Source organism: Populus trichocarpa, chromosome 7 (assembly GCF_000002775.5).
Source record: "Populus trichocarpa isolate Nisqually-1 chromosome 7, P.trichocarpa_v4.1, whole genome shotgun sequence".
Classification (NCBI taxonomy): Eukaryota; Viridiplantae; Streptophyta; class Magnoliopsida; order Malpighiales; family Salicaceae; genus Populus; species Populus trichocarpa.
Window position 1 is genome coordinate 11151363 of NC_037291.2, and position 22717 is coordinate 11174079.

The following is a 22717-nucleotide window of genomic DNA, read 5'->3' on the forward strand; positions in this document are numbered from 1 at the left end:
AATAAAGCCACAAACTAGTTTATTTTATTTAAGACTAATATTCACCTATTTTCACTTTTTCAAATACATTCATTCAGAAACCTTAATTATCTAAATTTGAAGTAACTCGACTATTGAAAAAGAAATAAACAAAAAATTGAAAAATATTGTTTCGCTCTTTAGGGTGAAAAAGAATTGCAATCAACCATTGAAATTTTGGTATAGTGAATATAAATGCAGTATTCGACTTGGACAAAAAAACTTCAAAATTATTTTTCATTTCTTACTATATTAATCTTACATTCTACATGTTATCACACTAATGAACCAAAGATACGAATATCTAACTTATCAAACTCACCATTCCCTTTAGTTAAGTACGGCATAGTATTTTTTAAAAAAAAATTGTTAAATATGATGATTTCACTTCAAGAAAAAAGTTTAACTAACAACATGCCTTTTCTCTTAATCTAAATAAAAATAATTTTTTCATTTTTAGAAACAATAAGTATTTTCTTGTCTCTGAAAAGAAATTATATGCAGTGCAACTTCAGCGCTTTGACATTCTCATGCTTACAATTCAAAAGAAGAATTAAACTAGTAATTCATATATATATATATAACCAATTAAAAAGTCAAATTGTTAGTTTTTGTGCCATTTATTTTTTAATTCATGCTTTTTAAAGCAGTGAACAAAGCGAAACAAAAAATTAAATAAAGCTAACGATACCTGATGAGTCGACAACCATATTGCTAAAACAGTGACACCTACCTGCTTGTGATCTTTATCTTGTTTTCACGGGAGGGTACTTTATTAAAGAACTAGATAGATCAGTCTAATTTTTTTAACTTAAAAAAAGTATTTAAAAAAAAAAAAGGTTTTTCACTTGACTGAATTTAATAAAAACTCAACTAATTTAAATAATATCAAAAAATATAATGATAATATATAAACTGACAAAAAAGATTTACAACGAAAAAAAATTAAATAAAAAAAACATGATCCGAACCCATTCAAGTTACCATGCCAAATTTGCGACCTTATGATTATACCGAGGTAACCTCTTTGATAACAAATTGAATATAATTATGAAGCTCAATTATGAAATAACACTATGTTGAAGGGTGAAACTGAAAAAAAATTAAAAAAAAATGAAAAGAAATAAAGACTTGAGTAAACCCACCAACCCTGCGACCATGAATATAGGATTGAGATAACCTCATAGAAAGGAAAGTGAAAAAAAAAACACAAACAATAATTCCTAATAAATCAAATATTGAAGGATTAGATTAAAAAAAATCAGTTTTAAAAAATGACCTAAAAAACCAAAGTCAACTCGTACTAACCTTTGAAACCTTTGACCCCAGTCATGAACCCGAGAGTAACCTCATAGAAGGAAACTCCTAAAATACAACGAAGCAAAATTCTCAATCAATAAAATAGCAAGAGATGAAATTGAAAAAACAAATACAATTAAAAAAAGGATCCAAAACAAAATAAATGGTAATAAAAAGAATGGGACCGGATTTAACATAAAAATAAATGGAAAACAAATGATGAGGGATGAAATAGAAAACAAAACTCAATTATAAAAATGAAAAAAAAAATCAATCAAAAGAATGAAGATCAAATTTGATATAGAAATTAAATGAAACCAACTGATGCGGGACGAAATAAAAGAATCAATAAAAAAATAAAAAATAAAACAAATAGCAATCAGAAAAACGATGACCAAATTAGATACAAAAAAATCACATGATACCTTTATATTTTGGTAAGGAGAAGAGAGAGAAAATAGGGGATAGAAGAAAAAAGTTCATCACAGCCTAACCGCTGCACCATCATGCACACGCGTCGTGTTAGTGTATATGCCCTGTAACTAATCAGTTGGTTAAATGTAGTACTGATTTTATTCATGTAAAACATATTTATTATTAATAAACACTTTATTTATCTTTAATATTCATTTATATTTCATTAATGAATCTATTATTTAATTAATAAATCTAGAGTAAAGATAAAGTCCATAGGACAAAAAATATTTTGCAAAGGAAATTATAAAGTTGTTATAATTATGAGATTCTTATTGAATTAAAGCATCATTCCTAAATATTTCTGGTCAATGTTCTATTAAGACTAGATATTAATTAGAGTTGTTGATACCAGTACATATTATTTTTTTTTTTCTTTATGAAAGGAAATTGTTGCTCTCATAAGTTGAGATATGAGGAATACCTAGAACTAATATATATGTGCTTGTCAGATGATATATATATTAAACTGACACACATGAGAATTTTATATGCGAAGATCACATATGTTTATAGAAAGGCTCACATGACAGTTGTGTAAGTGATTTTTAGACTTAAGATCAATAAGTTATCTTATATATGGAGTGTTATGCTTTGATCCTGATTACACATTGTTCTAATCAAGGGTAACAAGGTATAAGATAAACTATATGAATGTATTTGAGTAATCAAGAAATGATTCATCATCCTAGGTAAATTAGATAAAGTGTTTCATTTATTCTCAAATAGTATTGATTGTGAAATCATTAGCCAAGATGAAATGAGATTTGGAATGAGTTTTAAATCTTATTCAAATAATCAATTACTATAATGTTGATAACAAAAATAATTTAACAAAGTAAACATACTATATGCTATAATGTCTAAATTAGAATATTATTGATGAAAACATAATAACTACACTAAGAAATTGGTCATTGAAAGGTTAAGTCAAACCACTTATAATTTTCATAATATTTTGGAGATCATGACAAGTTGCTAGACATTATACTTGATCTTTAAATATAAATCAATCAATTATTGAATTGATAATAAATTAAATTATTTAATTTATTTAATCTTATTTTGCTTAGGATTATGATTTATATTTGGGTCAACTTATTAGGGAACCTAATGAGTCACACACATAAGAACCATTGGTTATAAATTAAAATGAAATGATTCATCAAGTGTGACTTGATTATAAATAAGTTTTAGAAATTAAGAACTAGAATATAATTAATACAGAAGATAATAATTCTAGATCTAAAAAAAAATCAAGTGGTGACTTGATTAAATAAATATATAAAATATCCTAAAATAATATATGTGATATTATTTAATAGGCAAATTGATATTTTATCATTTATAGAGTTTTCAGGTTTTTGTATAAATAGAATGTTATGCATCTTATTTACTGTTCGACACAATACAATACAGTACAGAAATAACACTAGATCTGTCTAACAGGATTATTGGAACTCTTAAGAAATTTTAAATTTATCGTTTCCATTGTGTGTATGCATTTTGAGAAACCCAACAGTGATATCAAAGTCATCGTTAGACAATTAGGGATGTTAATTGCATGTTTTAATTGTTATTAGTATTAATTATGAATTAATTTTATATGCAAAATTACTTTTTTTTTCAAAAGTAATTTCTCTCACTATTTAAAAAAATCTAGTATTATTCCAATCAGATCTAGCTGGATTTTTTGAGATATGGCTGGACTTGTGGCTAAGAAAACAACCATTGGCGGCGCCAGCACTACTGGTACTACTAGTTGTGCTGTGAAGTGTGAACACAGCCAACTCCCTACTAGCTGGCAAGGGAGTCGCCAAGGGTTGTTGTCACGCCATGCACATCCCTTAAAGCAAGGGGCGAAGCTGTGCCAACTGCCAAGCAGCAGCCTCGCACTTTAGGAGGTGTAGTGCAAGGGTTGCTACCCCTCTTTGTCACTAGGTGTCACAAACAGAATGGAAGCAGACGCGAACTTAAAAGAAGGAAGCTGCAGTAAAGCTTGAAATTTAAATACAAGACCTAACGATTGCGTTTTGTGCATTTTCATTTTTTATAACAGTAGGCCAGCTGGCATAACCACGTGATTAAGGCCACGCTGGCAATTGCATTTTTTGTCTTTAAATTCCCTAATGATTGGAACAGAATGGGTGTAGAAAAATTATAACAGAATTCTTAGATTCTCTCCTCTGTCCTTTCTCTCAACACGTCCTGAACGTGTAAATCCTTCTTCTTCTTTCTCTAACGTCCTTCTCCCTAGTTCTTCCATTATTCTAGTCAAAGTTTTCCTGTTAACCTGCAGCAAATTGGTATCAGAGCACACGTCTTTGGACTCAGCAAAATGGCACCAGAAACCAGGTCCCAAGACGTAAGAAGAATGGATGATTCTTTGGAAGCTGCTAATCAAAGAGTCAATGGAATAGAAGTCAAGTTGCACGCTCAGTCAGATGACCTAGCACAGCTTAAAGCCATGATGAAAGAAATGGCGAATCAACAAATCTCTATTAAACAAACCCTGCAAACCCTAGCAGGTGAGGCAAGTTCCTCCCAGAATATTCGAATGCCCCAACACCCTGCTCCTGCCAGCAACCAAGAGTGGATAGGAGAAGGACCACCTACCTACAGGTCACGCAGACCCAGAAGAGATTTCCCTTCTTTTGAAGGGGAATAAGTACATAAATGGTTGTACAAATGCAACCAGTATTTCGACCTGGAAGAAATCCCTGAAACGGACAAGCTGAAACTAGCTTCGTATTATTTGGATGGCTTGGCACTTTACTGGCATCAGAATTACACCAGAAACCTGGAAGGACATGAGGTTACATGGGCAGAGTATGTGGATGCCTTGTGCTGTCGGTTTGGAGGACAAAAGGACCCCTTAGAGGAGCTCACTGAACACAAGCAGGAAGGGGACTTGGAAGGTTATATCAGGGACTTTGATATGTTATGGAATAGAGCACAAATTTCTGAGAAGCAAGCCTTGGTGTTCTTCCTATGAGGCTTGGAGATAGAGATTAAGAACCTAGTAAAGATGTTTGAGCCAAAATCACTCAAACAAGCCTATAACCTAGCTAGGTTGCACAACAACACTCTCACATACCGGAAAATAACCCCTCATTACCCAAAACAACAGAGTCAGGCGAGTCCCCACTCACAGCCGGTAAAATTTATATACCCTGCCAACACTTACAAAACAAACCCCAATCACCCCCTCACAATCACCCCCTCAATCCTTTAAAACCTTCCCCACAAGCCTTGCTGCCTACACCTACCAACCTACCCCTCAACAATAATAATGTTTACCCCAACCACAAACCTACCAGACCTATCAGAACCAAGGAAATGGATGAAAGAAGAGCCAAGGGCCTATGCTTTTGGTGTGATGATAAGTTCGTACCAGGGCATAGATGCAGAAATCGAAGGCTATACTCACTATGTATAGTGGAAGATGATGGAGACAATTCAGAAGAAGAGGAATCAGTGGAGACAATGAATGCAGAAGCTCTCACCCCTCATTTATCACTCCAGGCAATCCATGATCCATGGCACAGCAGGGTGTCAAACCATCAAGGTATGGGGAAAGATAAACAAATGTCCCATATTAATTTTGATTGATTCGGGGAGCACTCACAACTTCCTCCACGCTGATCTGGTTGACAAACTGGGATGCCCCACGACAACCATAAAACCTATGATGGTTGAGGCAGCTAATGGTGGCACCATGTCCTGCACTTCAATATGTAAGAACCTGCAATGGAAGATGCAAGGAGTTCAGTTCCAGGCCGACATATTTGTTATGAAGTTGCAGAACTATGATATGGTTCTGGGAATCCAATGGTTGAAGTTGTTGGGAAATGTATTGTCCAACTATGAAGAGAGATGGGTATCCTTTTGGTGGCAGAACAGGGAAGTAACTCTAAGAGGAGAAAATCCTAGGTTAGCTCAATCTATATGCCTGGAGGAACTAAATGGACTGCTAAGCACTGAAACCCTACTATCAGAAGTTAAGCTTTGCAGCTTAAGAGTGGTGGGGAAGGCTGACTTGGTAAGCCCTGCTCAGGGAGTACCCCATGCTTGGGAAGACAATGAAAACTCACCTTTACAGACTCTATTAGCAGCCTATCAGCATATTTTTTGTGATCCAAAAGGATTACCCCCAGCTAGGAGGCATGATCACAAAATACCCCTGAAGGATGAGAGCCAGGCTGTCAATTTGAGATCCTACAGATACTCAGGATTACAAAAAGATACTCTAGAGACTCTAGTGGCTGAAATGCTGGAGGCAGGCATAGTGCAGCCCAGCAATAGCCCCTTTGCCTCTCCAGTCGTGCTGGTGAAGAAGAAGGATCAGACATGGCGGTTTTGTGTTGATTTTCGAGCTCTCAACAAAATCACTATCAAAGATAAGTACCCCATTCCTATAATAGATGAACTGTTAGAAAAACTAGAAGGGGCAGCCATTTTTTCAAAAATTGATCTAAGGGCAGGTTACCATCAGATTCGAATGGTTTCAGAATATGTTTTTAAAACAGCCTTTAGAACACACAATGGCCACTATGAATTCCTAGTCATGCCCTTTGGCCTATCTAATGCACCGGCCACTTTCCAAAGTCTAATGAATGATATTTTTCGAGATCATTTGAGGAAATTTATTTTGGTTTTCTTTGATGATATACTAGTTTACAGTAAGACCATGGCCGACCACATACAACACCTTAGGTTGGTATTTGAACTGTTATGTACCCATCAATTAGTAGCAAAGAAAAGCAAGTGTGTGTTTGGGACAAAACAAATGGAATACCTGGGACATGTGATCACCAAGGAGGGAGTGTCAACAGACCCACATAAAGTTACTGCTATCTTGCAATGGCCAGTACCTACAACCATCAAACAGCTTAGAAGTTTCCTGGGCTTAACAGGGTATTATAGAAAGTTTGTGCAAGGTTATGGAACTATTTGCAGACCTCTTACTCAGTTATTGCAGAAGGACTCCTTCATATGGACAGACACGGCTACCATGGCTTTCAAGCAGCTCAAAGAAGCAATGTCCCAGCCCCCTGTGCTAGCTCTGCTGAATTTTGACAAAACATTTGTAGTAGAGACTGATGCTTCAGGAATAGGTATAGGGGCAGTTCTGATGCAAGAAGGACACCCCATTGCATTTGTGAGCAAAGCTTTAGGTCCTCGACAGCTAGCACTATCAACTTATGAGAGGGAGTTGTTGGCCATTGTCTTTGCTGTTACCAAATGGAAGCACTATCTATGGGGCAGACGGTTTCTCATCAGGACAGACCACTCCAGCCTAAAATTTCTGCTAGACCAGAAGACTACACATGTTGCCCAGCAGGTATGGCTAACTAAGCTTTTGGGTTTTGATTATGATATTGAATATCGAAGGGGCAAAGACAACCTATCTGCAGACGCCCTCTCCCGAGTTTCTCACAATGAGTTAGGTGCCTTAACCCTTTCTTCCATTTCCACCACTATCATGGAAGACATTAAGAAGACTTGGAACACGGATCAAAACCTGCAGCAGCTCATAGCAGACCTCACCAAGGATGCTAGCTCACACCCCAACTACTCATGGGTCAATAACACTCTTATTCGAAAAGGAAAGGTGGTGGTGGGACAAGCACCGAACCTGCAGAACCAACTTATCAGACTCTATCATGACTCTGCAGTAGGGGGGCATTCAGGAGCTACGGTAACTTCAAAAAAATTGGGGCAGGTGTTCTATTGGAAGAAACTCCAAAGGCTGGTAAGGCAATATGTTAGGGAATGCCCAATTTGTCAGCAGAACAAGGTGGAAAATGTCAAGCCTCCAGGTCTGCTGCAACCGTTACCAGTGCCCTATGCTCCTTTTATAGATATTAGCATGGATTTTATTGATGGGCTACCTAAATCAGAAGGAAAGGAAGTCATCTTTGTGGTGGTCGATAGGTTTAGCAAGTATGCCCACCTTATGGCCCTAACCCACCCCTACTCTGCCATTACAGTAGCCAAAGTCTTTATGGAAAATGTGTATAAGCTGCATGGGATGCCAGCAACAATTGTGAGTGACAGGGACAGCATCTTCCTCAGCCAGTTTTGGAAAGAGCTATTTAAACAGCAGGGGGTCAACTTGCAATACTCTACAGCCTATCATCCACAGTCTGATGGACAGACAGAAGTGGTCAATAAATCTATCGAGGGCTACCTAAGATGCATGACAGGAACCATCCCTGCACAATGGGGACGATGGCTGAGCTCCTGTGAATGGTGGTACAACACGAACTACCACACCTCTACTAAGAAGACACCCTACGAGACCCTATATGGAATGACGCCTCCAATTCACCTTCCCTATACATCTAAGGACTCACCAGTAGAGGCTGTGGACCAGTACTTAACTCAAAGGGAAGACATGCTCAAGCTCATCAGGAGCAACCTCCTGCAGTCCCAAAACAGAATGACACAGCAAGCAAACAAGAAAAGGAGCGAAAGAATGTTCTCTGAAGGTGACTTAGTTTATCTAAAACTACAGCCATATCGACAACAATCGGTTCACAAACGAAGCTCTTACAAATTATCAGCATAAGTATTACGGTCCCTACACTATCATTAAGAAGATTGGAACTGTAGCCTACAAACTACAATTACCTGCTACTGCTGTGGTACATCCGGTATTTCATGTGTCCCAGCTGAAGAAACATGTAGGCAATCATGTTGTGCAGTCTGATCTTCCTATTCTTTCGGAGAAACCACTGCTGCATCCACAGAAAATTATTGAGAGGAGAATGGTTAAAAGAGGGAATACTGCAACAACCTAGTACTTGGTTCTATAGAAGAACTTACCTTTGACAGAAGCGACTTGGGAAGATGCGGAGGAGTTTAATTGGCGATTCCCTCAATCTCACCTTGAGGACAAGGTTGATCTCATGAAAGGGGCATTGTCACAAACAGAATGGAAGCAGACGCGAACTTAAAAGAAGGAAGCTGCAGTAAAGCTTGAAATTTAAATACAAGACCTAACGACTGCGTTTTGTGCATTTTCATTTTTTATAACAGTAGGCCAGCTGGCATAACCACGTGATTAAGGCCACGCTGGCAATTGCATTTTTTATCTTTAAATTCCCTAATGATTGGAACAGAATGGGTGTGGAAAAATTATAACAGAATTCTTAGATTCTCTCCTCTGTCCTTTCTCTCAACACGTCCTGAACGTGTAAATCCTTCCTCTTCTTTCTCTAACGTCCTTCTCCCTAGTTCTTCCATTGTTCTAGTCAAAGTTTTCCTGTTAACCTGCAGCACTAGGAGCAGTGGCTAAAGGCTATCGTCGGCATGGGTGCCCCACTCCAGCAGTAGCAGTTGTAACAGCTACCAGCAATGGGCTAACAGCATTGAGAAGAAGATGATGAGGGGGAAATTACAATTCTACCCCTACAACTTGCGTCTATTTACAATTATGTTTTGGGAAAGTTTATGATTATGCCCTTATCACTTATACACGATTACAATTTGGTATTTGGGGTGAAATTATGATTCTACCCCTGCATGTATAAAATATTGATTTTATATTTTAAAAATTAAAATCCTAAATCAAATTAATTGTAATATTAACTTTTCTAATTAGATTAGGATCAAATTAAATTTTTTAATTAAAAGTTGATGACTTCGAGTTGTTATACTTAATGAGCCTACCAACTACATGGAAGCAATATCTAATATTGATTATGAGAAATGACTTAAGGCTATAAAATTTAAAATGGATTTCATGTTCACCAACCAAGTATAGATTGTGGTTGATCCATCTAGATGAATAAAACTCATTGATGTAAGTGGGTCTTTAAAAGAAAGACTGACATAAAAGACAATGTAAAAACATACAAAGTTAGACTAGTTACCGAAGGTTACAAACAATGAGAAAATATTGACTTTGATGAAACCTTGTCGTCAATAGTTATGTTAAAACCCATAAGGATTTTGCTTGTTATACTTGCATACCATGATTATGATATTTAAAAAATTGATGTCAAAACTGCATTTCTAAATGGGAATCTTCACGAAGATGTGTATATGACAACTTGAAGATTTTGAATCTAAAACATTTACCAAAAAATATGCAAGCTACACAAACCCATTTATGGACTTAAGTAAACTTCAAGGAGTGAGAATATTTATTTTGGTGAGATAATCAAACAGTTTGATTTCATCAAAAATATGGATGAACCTTGTGGTTATAAAAAGATTAATGAGAGTGGAGTTATTTTCTTAATATTATATGTAAACAAAGTATGAAGGTATCTTGTAGAATGTTATGCCTTTTATAAATTGTAAGAAGATAGAAGAACTTCTAAAAAATACATCAAAATATGAAGGTATCTTGTAGAGGTGGTGGCACTTGATCCCAAAAAAAAAAATCAAGATAAGACCTAAAACTATAAGTAATGTTTTTATCAGATATACCTACAGTAGTAATGTATATTAATTTCTTGTATACATGTCAAGTATTGAATACATCCATCCTAATACTATTAGAATCAAGGAATGCTACATTTAAAGATATGTTTTTGTTTAAGAAAACATATGAAAATCATTTACTTAAAAAATAATTGAGTTAACTTTAGTCGTTGTCATCAATAAAAAATGTATATCTATCTAAAAATAAAGGTTGGAGAATAAATTAATTAGAATATTTTTAAATAATTAGGAGCTTGATATTTATGAACTGTAAACATACTCAATTAGCAAACTGAGTAGATTTACTAGTAATCCAAGTTTAGATCTTTAGAAAGCAATAAAAATTATACTCAAATATTTACCTTTGACTATAGGTTATAGTATATTGGTTATTAAGCAATAGTAGAAAGATATAGTAATGCTAATTAGATATCCAACACTAAGAATTTAAAATTTACTATTGGATATATCTTCACACTTGGTGAAGCAACTGTATCATAAAAACCCTTTAAACAAATATTTATTTTAATATCTATGATGAAATTTAAGTTTATTTATCTTGAAAAAGCTAGTGAGAAAGGATTTGAAATTACTTAAAGGATATTTTATGTTAGTTAAAAGTAGTGCTAGAAATCTTTGTCCTTTATGACAGTTAGTTTGCAATTGAAAATACAGAAAGTAATATGTATAATAGTAAGTTTAGATATATACAGACATAATATTGTTAAAAACATATATACACAAAGTAATATGTATAATAGTAATCTTTGTCCTCCGCTTTTTGCATCAACTATACATCTTTAATAATCACAGGCATAAATGCACGGGTCAGCTGTCACATCAAAGTGCCTAACCTACACTATAACGTGTCTCTCCTAGAATCAATATCTCTCTATCACTCCAAATAAATAAAAAGAATAAAAAGATTGAAATGAGAGAAAGAAAACTCAAAAGGGCTCAGGCCCATTCACCAAGGCCCCATTAGTAACCCAAGAGATTGGGTCTCGGCTGCAGCGAATGTTTAATTTAATTATATAAAAAAAAAAATCTCTATTTTTTCACTGTTTTGACCCCACCCCAAATATCTAAATAAAGTCCTCACAATTTTGACAGGGAAAAGACACAGTTACTAACACCTACATGTAACCCAAAATTAAGCAAATCATCCACAGGGAAGGGGTATTTTTATTTTAGGTCTAATCTAGGTTTTTTTCCCCACTGGATGCCAAGGATATTCTCATAACCTATATTAATTTAATCTTGTGACTTATAATAATTTTAATAATTTAGATTATTGACTAAAAATTGTGTCTTTTACTCAATTTGTTTTTATTTATGCAATTTTTTTTCTTGAAGAAACCATGATTTGTTTTTTACTATCAATATGATTATTTGAATAAAAATCTTAATTAACTAATATCTAAAATATATTCTTAATTAATTTAAGAATTTAATAAATTTATATATTTATAATATTTTAAATTAGTTTATTTTTAAAAAAAAATCAAATTAAAAACAAAATCAAGCCAACCACATGGGCCTTAAAAAACAACTTAGGTGTGTGGGCCTACATGCTAGGCCTATATGTCTAGCATTTATTAAAAAGCCTAGGCTCGTGCCTAGTATTTTTTTAGTTTTTTTCTCAATTTTTTTTAATAGGCAACAGGTGACATGTTGCTTATTGTTATGTTTTTTATGAATAAAAAAATTAAAATCCAAGTTTTTGGACTCCAAGAAGTCAATTTTTAAGTTGTTTTTACCCGAAAAAACCTTAAAAATACCATAAAAATCTTCAAAAACAACTTATTAACCCCAAAACACTTAAAAAACCAAAAATCAACTGGAGCAAAAAAATCTAAATGAACTCCAATCTACTTTTTCAAACATATTTATAGGAAGAAAAAATTACACAAAACATCTTGTACTTTGGTTTAAATTATGATGACTCGTTATAATTTGAAAAATTACTATTTACATCTTAAACTTTATAAACAAGCTAATACTTCACATTCTTCTAAAAAGAAGTCAATAAAAAGTATTTAATTATTTACAAGATTGCTCATATTTTTTATTTAAATACTATAGAGCCCTTACGATATTAATATTAGAACTTTACTATCAAACTTTAATTATTTTTCATTTGTTGACTGAAAAGCCTTTGTAAATGGTAATTTGTATCAAAGAACATGATGTATTATGTAACTTTCTCTTGGAGGAAAAAAAAACCATTATTATTAAACTCTTTTTATTAAATGAAACTCATTAACATTAAAATATGCTATTTTAGTTACTGAAATATGGTCAACCAAATGATTTTTTTCTCATCCACTATTTTTTGATGTTTTTCTCTATTTTCTCTCAAACTTAAGAACTAATATTAAAATGAATAAAGTTTTGGACTAAAACGAATAATTTTTAAACTAAAAGGATAAAAAAAAGTTTGACAAAATTTTAAGATAAAAAAAAATTACTCATAGAGATTCTCACCTAAGTATATTTTTATCAATTTGAACAAGAATTGATAAAAAAAAAAAGGATAGATAAAAAAAATAACATTATATTCATAGATAAATTAGAACATTTAATTTTTTTAAAATGAATTGGATACTACGTCTATCATATAAATAAGTTTAGGGCGTGTTTGGAAGTGAGGTGAGATGAAGTGAATTTTGATTTTTTTAGAGGTACAACTTATTTAAACACAACTCACACCTTACTAAAAGCTATAAATACATGCTTTTTGTTGTTGTTTTTTTTACCTCATTAAAAAAAAAATCAAACTCACCTCACCACACTTCCAAACACACATTAGTTAATTATCTTTTTTACCCCGATATTAATTTTTTATATAATATTAATCATATACATATTATATTATTAAATGATTTTTTTAAATTTAAAACGTATTGAAAAATCATTTATTTTATAATAATACAATTAACTCAATTAAAAATATAAAAGATAAATGAGGCATCGAACTCCATTATAAAAGAATAAACTAAAAAAGGAAGGGGAGTTAAACAGTGTTTTTATGGTAGCAGAAAATTAATTTTACTATGGATTCCAACAGTAAAATAATTATTTGCCCCTGAATCATATAACATTTGTTTTGGTTGATGGGGGTAAAAGGGTCTTTTTTGTTTTTTACGGATAGTCAAAATATGTCTGGTGTCTAGGGATAGTTTTTGTTTTTCAATTTTTGATGCACAATTAAATTACTTAAATGCCCTTAAAGTAAAAAAAAAACCTTCAGTTGAGGCTTATTTTTGCCTTTTCAAGTTGATTTCTTTTTGCTATTTACTGATTTATTAAGGATATTATGGTCTTTTAATGCAAATGAAATAATATTAAATTTAAAAAACCTAATGGCACGTGTATTGTAAGTGCCAGCACGTGGAAGGTGTCCACACACTTTAATTAGTGCATGCGACGCTTTCTTATGGTGGAACCTGCCTTTCAGTCGTGTCGTTAGATATGTTATTATGTCCTCTTCTTTATGGTGTGACGTGTGTCAATGACGGGTGGACGGTTTGTCATCAGTGGGGCTTTTTTTTCTTTTTCTTTTTTCTCTCTCCCTCCTCATTGCATATTGGTCTTCCTTGTTCTTGACATTTCTACTTCTACCCTTTTTATTTTAGTTTCTAATTTTTATTCTTGAGTCTTTTGTAAAAGTTTTATCTCTTTTCAAATTAGCCTATATATATATATATTATTTTTAAATTTAGTTCTTATTTTTTTTATTTCTTGTTTTTCTCTTTAGCCTTTTTATAAAAAATTTATTGGTCTTCAATTCTGGCATTCAATCCAAGTTTATAGTGTGTTATTGTTTTTAATTTGATCCTCATTCTTTTAATTTTTTTCTTTTTATGGAGTTATTTTTCTTGTCAATTTAACCCTCTAATTAAAATTTTATATCCTTTTTCTTTTATTTTTTTATTTTATTCTTGGTCATTTTGTAAAAGTTTTATTTCTTTTAAATTTAGTCCTTCAATTCCAATTTGTCATATATAATTTTTTTTCAATTTGATTCTTATTATTTTGATTTCTAATTTTTTTCTTGATATTTTTATAAAAGTTTTATTGATTTTCAATATATTTTTCAATCTAAGTTAATGGTAAGTTAGTGTTTTCAATTTGGTTTTTTATTTTTTTTATTTTTTTGTGGTGTTATGTTTTTTTTTATAATTTATCCCTCCAATAAAAAAAAAATTTCCCTCTATTTTATTTTTTTACTTTTATTCACCTTTATTTTTTTAATTACTATTTTTTAAGATCATTTTGTGTTGTTATTTTTTTTTCTCGTTTCATTCTTTAGTATTTAATTTGTTTGGAATTATGCTTCTTTATTTTTTTCATGAATGATACTTCTAATTTAATAACTTGGATCATGAGTTTGAAAAATTAGCACATATTTTTATTTTTTTCAGAAAAAATATAGGCTCGCGGTACAACCTAGAATAATAATAGTGTTTAATATTATGGTCCAATCATAGTTTTGAGATTTATTAAATTTTTTTAATTTTAAATTAATTTTTTATATTTTTAGATTATTTTGATATATTAATATAAAAAAATATTTTTAAATAAAAAATATTTTAAAAACAATCACTATCAAAGCATTAAAAATATAAAGATAGACGGAACGATATCTCTTGATACACAGAAGAAAAGTAGCTACTTCTCCATTATTGCAGTGCCGTCTCAACTGTCAGAAGTGACACACTGACTCACTTCGAAAAAATTAATAATATATGTAAAAATAAAAACAGCTTAAAAATGGCAGCCTTATTCACTTCACATTGTGCAAACAACGAAGACGCACCTTTTACTTCTCATTCACTTCCTATAAATGCCCTCAAAATCTTTCCTTTTCAATCTAAGTTTTTCAACTGCCAAAACCTGCTACCTATCAGAAAAACCACCCAAATGAGTAGTAATTCAATGGAATCTTATGGCCAACAAGTGGTTCTAATCACTGGTTGCACTCAAGGAGGTATAGGCCATGCCTTGGCTCGTGAATTTGCTAACAACAATTGCCTTGTTGTGGCCACAGCCAGGTCTTTGATTTCCATGAGAGACCTTGATCAAGATAAGAGATTTTATCTCCAAGAATTGGATGTTTTGTCAGATGAAAGTGTGCAGCATGTTGTGTCAAACGTTGTTGAAAGATATGGTAGAGTGGATATCTTGGTTAACAATGCTGGAATTCAATGTGTTGGCCCTCTTGCTGAGGTCCCTTTATCTGCTATGCAAAACACTTTCAATACCAATGTCTATGGTAATCTTCTTCTTCTCATCTAGTTCTCCTCTTGTTTGTTTCATTAATCTGTGTTTCTTTTGATGTTTTCTTCTTATGCCTTTTTGTCCTTTTCACTGTTTTGTTCTTTTTTGAATTGATGTGTGCATCTTGATTTCGTTTACTGTTTTCGTCACCCCCTTTGTCTAAATTGCTGGGTTTCTCTGTCTTGGTTTGTTTACACGCCATTTTGTAAATGGGACTTTGGAGTTCTTGTTAGGTTCCAGACTGTGCAAAGATGAATATTTCCCCCCTCTCTCTAATTCTTATGGTGCAGATTGATAGGAGTCATGATAGCTAAGATGGTTTTGAATATTTGGTTTGTGATTTGTACATGAACAGCATAATTAGGTTGAATTTCAACTTGAATATGTGAGATCTGGAATTGGTGGTTGATATCCCCTAGGTGCTGAGTAAATATCCAGATCTTTTTCTGCTCATTCTTTCTGCTTTTGGGAGCCAAAAACCCAATCAATCAGAATCTGATAACCTTAAAACTATGGAATTGGTAACTGCTATTCTGTTCTCTTAAAGTAATCTAAAAATGGCCGACGGTTTATGAAGATCAGTATCAGCCACTGATTTATTCTTTTATATATATATATTGATATCAAATTGAAAAAAACCAGGAAGGAAATGGAAAAAGTAAACAGAGTACAAGCTAAATGGAAAAGAAAGCAAGCTAAAAATTTATTCAAAGTCAAGCAACAAGATCACTTAACCTATTCAACTGATTTCTTGCTAGGTTGGCCTAATGGGCCTTGAAATTCTATATTGTTGTTCATATTGGTGATTCTTCTCTGTTTCCTGTAATAATTCTGAAATATTCAGCTAATGACTGGAAATTTCTTCCTCCTTCTAAGAACATTTGTCCTAACCACATTTTGAAGGATTTCAATAGCAGACTTGAAATGTAACTGGTTTTCAATTTCCTAGGTTCTCATTTTTTCATTGTAATATGAGGTCCACGATGCGCTAATGATTATATTTACTTCTATAAATCTCGCAAATCAAACAATGTCAGTATACAATTTACTCTTTTAAATTGCATCCTAGGACTCTTTTTGTTTGGATCTTGTTATTGATTCTGATGCTAATCCTGTTTGTGTGTGAGCGAGCAAATGTGGTTTCTGGTGCCTTGGTTTTTTTGTCTAACCGTGATAGTCTTGGACTCAAGTAAAGTTATGCATTTGGACCGTGGCAGTGTTGCCTCACATGATTTAACTTATAAACTATGGGACTGCAGTATTCCGAAATAACAAAAGAAAGACAACAAGCACAAAAACACAAAATCATGTTAAAAAGGGTCGCTGCACAAATTCTAATTTGAATTTTTATTGCTATATATTTTCTCTTCAAGTAGTCTATCTCTCTAAAACATAGTTTTAAAACCCGGCTCGGCCCGACGTGTCGACTCGGGACCCGGCTGACCCGGGACTGAAACCGAGCCGGGTTTAAGAAAAAATAATGGAAGTCAAAAACTCGGGTGACCCGACAAGTTGACCTGGTGACCCAGTTGACCTGGCAAGACCCGGTCAAAAACCAGGTTGCAACCCGTTGACTATTTATTTTTTAAAACCAAAACGACGTCGTTTTGATTTATAAAAAAAATTGGGGTTGACCCGGGTGACCCGATCAAAACCAAGTGACCCGGGAAAAACCTGTGACTCGGGCCTTGGTCCGGGTCGATCACCAGGCCGGGTTTAAAAACTCTGCTCTAAAAGGTTTACAACTCCTAAATAAACCCAAAAACCTACCAAAATAAGGTCGGAAACTAGAAGTCCTAATTAGAAAGGAAAAAATAATAAAAGTCCTAAACAAACTGAGAAATCAGAAAAAAAAAAATTGGGTCAAACAACACATTTTTGGTCTAATTTATAAGTGTTCTGAGCCTTAGGTGGTTATAGCCAGCCGACCCTCTTGTGAGGTTGGGCATTTGGACCCTCCTAGTCAAATTTGAGCATATTCTTGGGTCGAAAGTTATAGGTCTATTTTACTAGACCAATCACTTTGCACAACCCAAGTCTCTTATTGAGCTTAGTCTTATCTCATCGGTCCATAAATATCCTTGCAAGGCTATCCGCGTAATCCAATCGTGGCAGATCCAGAACTGAATGATTAGAATATCCTGTATCAATTTTCTCAGGTTGGAAAGAACTCGTTCTCGAGTTTTGGTCATCCATCCAACAACATTGTCATTGTTGTCAACCATTAAAAGCAATGTTGGCACCTTTGTGCTCTATTGACCAATGGTGTGTTGGCACTGCACAATTAGTCAACTCAGATAAAGTAAACCAAGAATCAAACTCCATACCACTCCTAATCTTTACAAAACTATTATTAGTTGTCAACGACTTGTTCCACATTGTATCCTTTCTCAAATCATTTTGATTCTCTACGCTATCCTTTTTCTATTCCATAAATTAGGATAAAAACAATATATTTTTACCCTTGCTCTAAATAACCACCATCTCTCTCTTGTGTGCCAATGTTATATGCTTCCCCTTTATACTGAGGGTATACATGTTATGTTGTCTATCATGTACGGCATTCATGTTATATTGTCATGGTTTGCCTAACGATAAATGACAAGCATCTATAGATACCACATCATACCGAACACTATTAAAATATCTTTTGTCTATAGAAAACGAAACAAGATAATATTTGTCCATGATTACCTTGTTGTCTTGATTCAGCCTGTTTAGTTTGTAGAGCTTGAGGTGTTTTCCTATCTCGAGTCACAACTCTCTATTACCCCCAACTGACACTACATTCTCACAACTACTATTGTTTATAATCAGGTTACACAGCTTACAAATTGAATGGAAGAGGCTAGTGCATAGTCAATCCTCGCTTGAACCACCATTAGGAGTAGGCAAGCTCATTTGGATGACTAAGGTATCATTGCCATCATCTTGCAAAACCTTCTCATTGTCATCTGAATCATCATAAATAGGATCACTTGCCTCCCCATCACGTCATCAAGTTGTTCTACTAACAAATTCTTACCCAAACGACTCTCTAAGCTAAATTTGAATGCAATTCAACAATTGAATAGAAAGTTATATGTTTTTTTGTTCAGGCCTCTTCTTGAGCTTAACTCTATTATATTAGTTCATAAATATTCATGCAAGGCTATCTACTTAGCCCAATTATGACCGATTCGTAATTGATTGATTAGAACCACTTGCATCACCCATCTACTTATATATTGCAATAAAATAACCAAATTAGCAGGATTCTGTTGCTGTTGCTGGTAACTGTTTTTCCTAATTTTGACCATTTTAATTTTGACCATTTAATTGTTTGTTTGAACATCTGGAGCTGCTTACCCCTCTTCATGATGCATGATACTCAGGCCTGATAATCATGGCGCTCTCTGGACATTGACACACAAACAATTCCTCTGATATCTATTTTGCATATGTACATGAATTTTGAGTGATCAGGAACAACCTTGCCACATAAATTCCCCATTCCCTTTTTTGTCAATGAACATTTCCAGGGAGAACAATTATGATGCTCAAGCCAAATATCCTGATGCAGCATCACCTCCAATCCACACAGATTCACTATTGTATATGTCACTGTCTGCGATTCACCACTTAGATCTGTTTCTGTTAAAGCATGCATGTTCTTAGCAGTAATTCTTTATTCCATTTTAATAACCATGACTCACAGCTATGAATGATGTAAATTTAGGATGCACAGGCACCTATTTCTTTTACACTTAACTGCAATGTTTGCTGTTTTCTGTAGTCAACTATTTTGATTATACATTAAAAATAAAACTTTCCTGGTAGTCTTGCCATTAGATTTGAACTTGGGTACACTTATCCCAAAACAACTCCTAAGATATTTTGGAAACTTCTGAGGTTATGCTACCTCATGAGTTAAGTCAGATTCTTCAGTAAAAGGTCTTTGCAGGAAAGTAATTCATCATAAGATTAATTGAAGTGTAATATGTGATTTGATGCTGGCAGTAAATTTTCTGGGCAGAATTATGAAGCCTAAAGTCAAAATACCGGGGATAAGTAGATGTCATAAATTGATCTCTCATTGTTCTTGACATCCATGAAATGTATGGATATGCTTTTGTTCTCCATGGTATGAGAGGCTGCCTTGAGCAGTAATATAGTTGTGAAGGTCTATGTTATCTACTTGAGTCTTGAACGTGGCTCAAATTGGTCTTATAACTATTTTATCTCTTTGGTACAGCTTATTTTTTGCATTTGTAGAGGTTCGTGTGAAGCGAGCTATTCCATAACTGCACCTTTTGGCACATTCAGTTGGGTTTGCAAACATCCTACAATTTCATTTCATTTAATACTGGAGTTACCATAAGAGCATAACAGCATCGCAGTCATTTAAACCTTATTCTCCGCCTTTTGGTGTTGTAAAGAAAGAGTTTATCTACCACCTTCTTTCCTCACAAAGCGCTAGAGTTCAAATGATTTTATACTTTTGTTTCTATTAAGCCGGCAAAGAATTTTCTTTTCTGCACAACTACACAAGGAGGAGCCTCCAGTACCTTGTAAACGTCCTGGTTAATAAACTTCTAAAACAGCTCATATTAAAATATCGGAAGACAGTCTATCAATATGGAAATTTCTTGGGACGACTGTATTGGTAACAATGTGCTGCCTTGCATTCTTGTTATTCAGAAGCTCCAGTATTCTGTCTGGTACACTCTTAACACATGGTGCAGCATTCATAATTCATAAGCAGACTTTCCTGAAAATACAGCAAAGACAAGTTTATTGTTGTAAATCATGGATTAATCCGTGTCTCGCGTCTGAGTTATCTATGATGTCTTTGTATGAATTTCAAGCCTCTCCCAGCCTAACTGATCCTGCTACCACCTAGCATGCTATTGATGAAATACCAAGATATTGTTTTTCCTGTTCTTTTTAACATCAAGCATCTAATGTAGGGACAATGAGGCTGGTACAAGCTGTTGTTCCTCACATGGCATCTAGCAAGAAGGGAAAAATCGTAAATGTTGGAAGTGTTACTGTTATGGCTCCTGTTCCGTGGGCTGGAGTCTATACTGCAACCAAAGCGGCTCTTCATTCACTAACTGATACCTTGAGGTTTGTATCTTTTGAGATACCTGTGTTACCTACCTTCTCCTATTAAATGTCTGATTCATATCTGCATAAAATCATTAGTACCAAAGTGTTTCGAAGAGTACGGACCACCCTTCCAGAACCTGAAGCCTACACACTTAAGCACACAAGCATTTAGACACATATCTGATGACATGTGCAGGACTCTTTGGCTTCCGTCTTCTAATAGTCAATTAATGTGCATGAAGAGAACTGGATAGCAGAGTTTCATAAATTACTACTGCAAGACAGTCTTTTGGTGCACTTAGTGTGATTATTCAGATGAATCAAATCTATAATCCATTTTCTTAAACTTCAGTTCAGCATAACTTCTGATTTATCAACAATGTAAACGAATATTTATTTCTGCCACCTTAAGCTTAAGATAAATGGACATTTTTAAAACTAGAATCTGAGTTCTTTTGTTATTTGATACATAGTAATTATTTAAACAAATTAGATTATGATTCATATATGATCCAGAAATTAATCCAAAGCTATATTTCTTCTAGTCGAATAAGAGGAAAAGACATTGATGATTCTCAATATTTATACAACATGGGAAACATTGCTATTTTTTATGCCGGAGATGCTAATAGTAAGAAATTGCCCATTTTAAATGCAGGCTGGAACTCAGGCCTTTAGGGATTGGTGTGATCAATGTTGTTCCTGGAGCTATTAAATCAAACATAGGAAATTCTGCCGTAGCCAGCTACAACCAGATGCCTGAGTGGAAGTTATACAGGCCATTTGAAGAAGCAATACGGGAGAGAGCGCATCTTTCACAAGGACTTAAGGCCACTCCCGCGGAAGAGTTTGCGAAGAAGACGGTTGCTGCCGTGCTAAAGGAAAACCCTCCGGCATGGTTCTCCATTGGCCAATTCTCCACTGTGATGTCAATCATGTACCATTTGCCACTTTCTGTTAAAGATTTTATCCTAAGGCGAAAATTTAATTGCTGAGTTCTGCATCATGTAAGTGAGTTGGTCAGCTTTGCATGTCTACAAAGCCTTGTAATTGCACATGTCCCCGCATGGTTCTTGTAAGCATCTTCCTCGTCGTCCCTGCACAGCAGCACAATACAGAAATAAGTAAGTTGTGGGGTTATGGAACTGAAAAGGATGCTGCTAAATTTACTGCCAACTTTGTTGTTCCCACCACTTGGACCTGTTGAAATGACTAATTCAACCTCTTTATTTATTCTTACTATGAATATTTAATATAATGTCTCTTCTGAGTTGGAATAAAATAATTATCAATAAAAGGTCGCGAAAAATGTATGTATATGTTTTTATGACTTGACTATGAGTGTGCTTCTATAAATTATTATCCATTAAAATATTTTGTTTTTGTTCGAAGATAAAAGTATTTTTGGGCTAACATGAATGTCGAGCAAGATTAAGTCTCCCAATAGATGATTTTAAAAGTGTATTCTCACATCCTATATAAATTTAATTTATTTTTGCCTTTTTATTTGATATTGAGGTTGAACTTGTTTTTCATTAAAATTTAATTTTTTTTTAATTAATTAATTTTTTTTTGCTTTTGGGATTGTTTTGATGTCAAAAATAAATTTTAAAAATAAAAAAAATATTATTTTAATATATCTCTAAACAAAAAAAACATTTTAAAAAGTAATTTATACCATACTTCTAAATATTGTTAAATAAAACAAAGTTTCTTAATTATCAGCCTAACCCTTAGAAGATCATGAATTCTTTAGTATTTTTAATATATTATTATACCATTAAAACAATATTATCATTGTAATTCATCTCAATACTAATATGTTATCCTACCCTACCTTCTAAATAATAAAAAATCATAACATAGTAAAATTCTTAAAATATACCATGATATTAATTCCTAAAAATAGGTTATTTTTTTTTAATTATATGACTATTTAAAGTTTAAACACTACCTAAAATCTTAAATAACACATAATAAGCTTCTTTCCAAGACTAATATAGTATTTTATTAGTATTTTACTTTGACTAATAAAACTCTAACAATGTTTTGAAAGTAGCAAATAAAAAAAAAATAGAATTGTATTAAATTATTAAATATTCTTAGTATTTCTTTT

At 33.5% G+C, this 22717-nt stretch overlaps 1 protein-coding gene across 1 annotated transcript; it reads left to right on the forward strand.

Annotated features, from left to right (window-relative positions):
• Positions 1-14891: 14891 nt before the first annotated feature.
• Positions 14892-21920, forward strand: LOC7456933 (short-chain dehydrogenase RED1). The gene is made up of 3 exons (XM_002310550.4): positions 14892-15505; positions 20460-20619; positions 21260-21920. Exons 1-3 carry the CDS (start codon positions 15004-15006, stop codon positions 21594-21596), a joined length of 999 nt encoding a protein of 332 aa, XP_002310586.2. The 5' UTR covers positions 14892-15003; the 3' UTR covers positions 21597-21920.
• Positions 21921-22717: the final 797 nt, after the last annotated feature.

Bases quoted from the DNA above. Each gene is read 5' to 3' on its own strand.
- LOC7456933 (XM_002310550.4), top strand. From the start codon at position 15,004: ATGGCAGCCTTATTCACTTCACATTGTGCAAACAACGAAGACGCACCT. The intron at 15,506-20,459 runs GTAATCTTCTTC...CATCTAATGTAG, and splicing joins TTTCAATACCAATGTCTATG to GGACAATGAGGCTGGTACAA. The intron at 20,620-21,259 runs GTTTGTATCTTT...TTTTAAATGCAG, and splicing joins TCACTAACTGATACCTTGAG to GCTGGAACTCAGGCCTTTAG.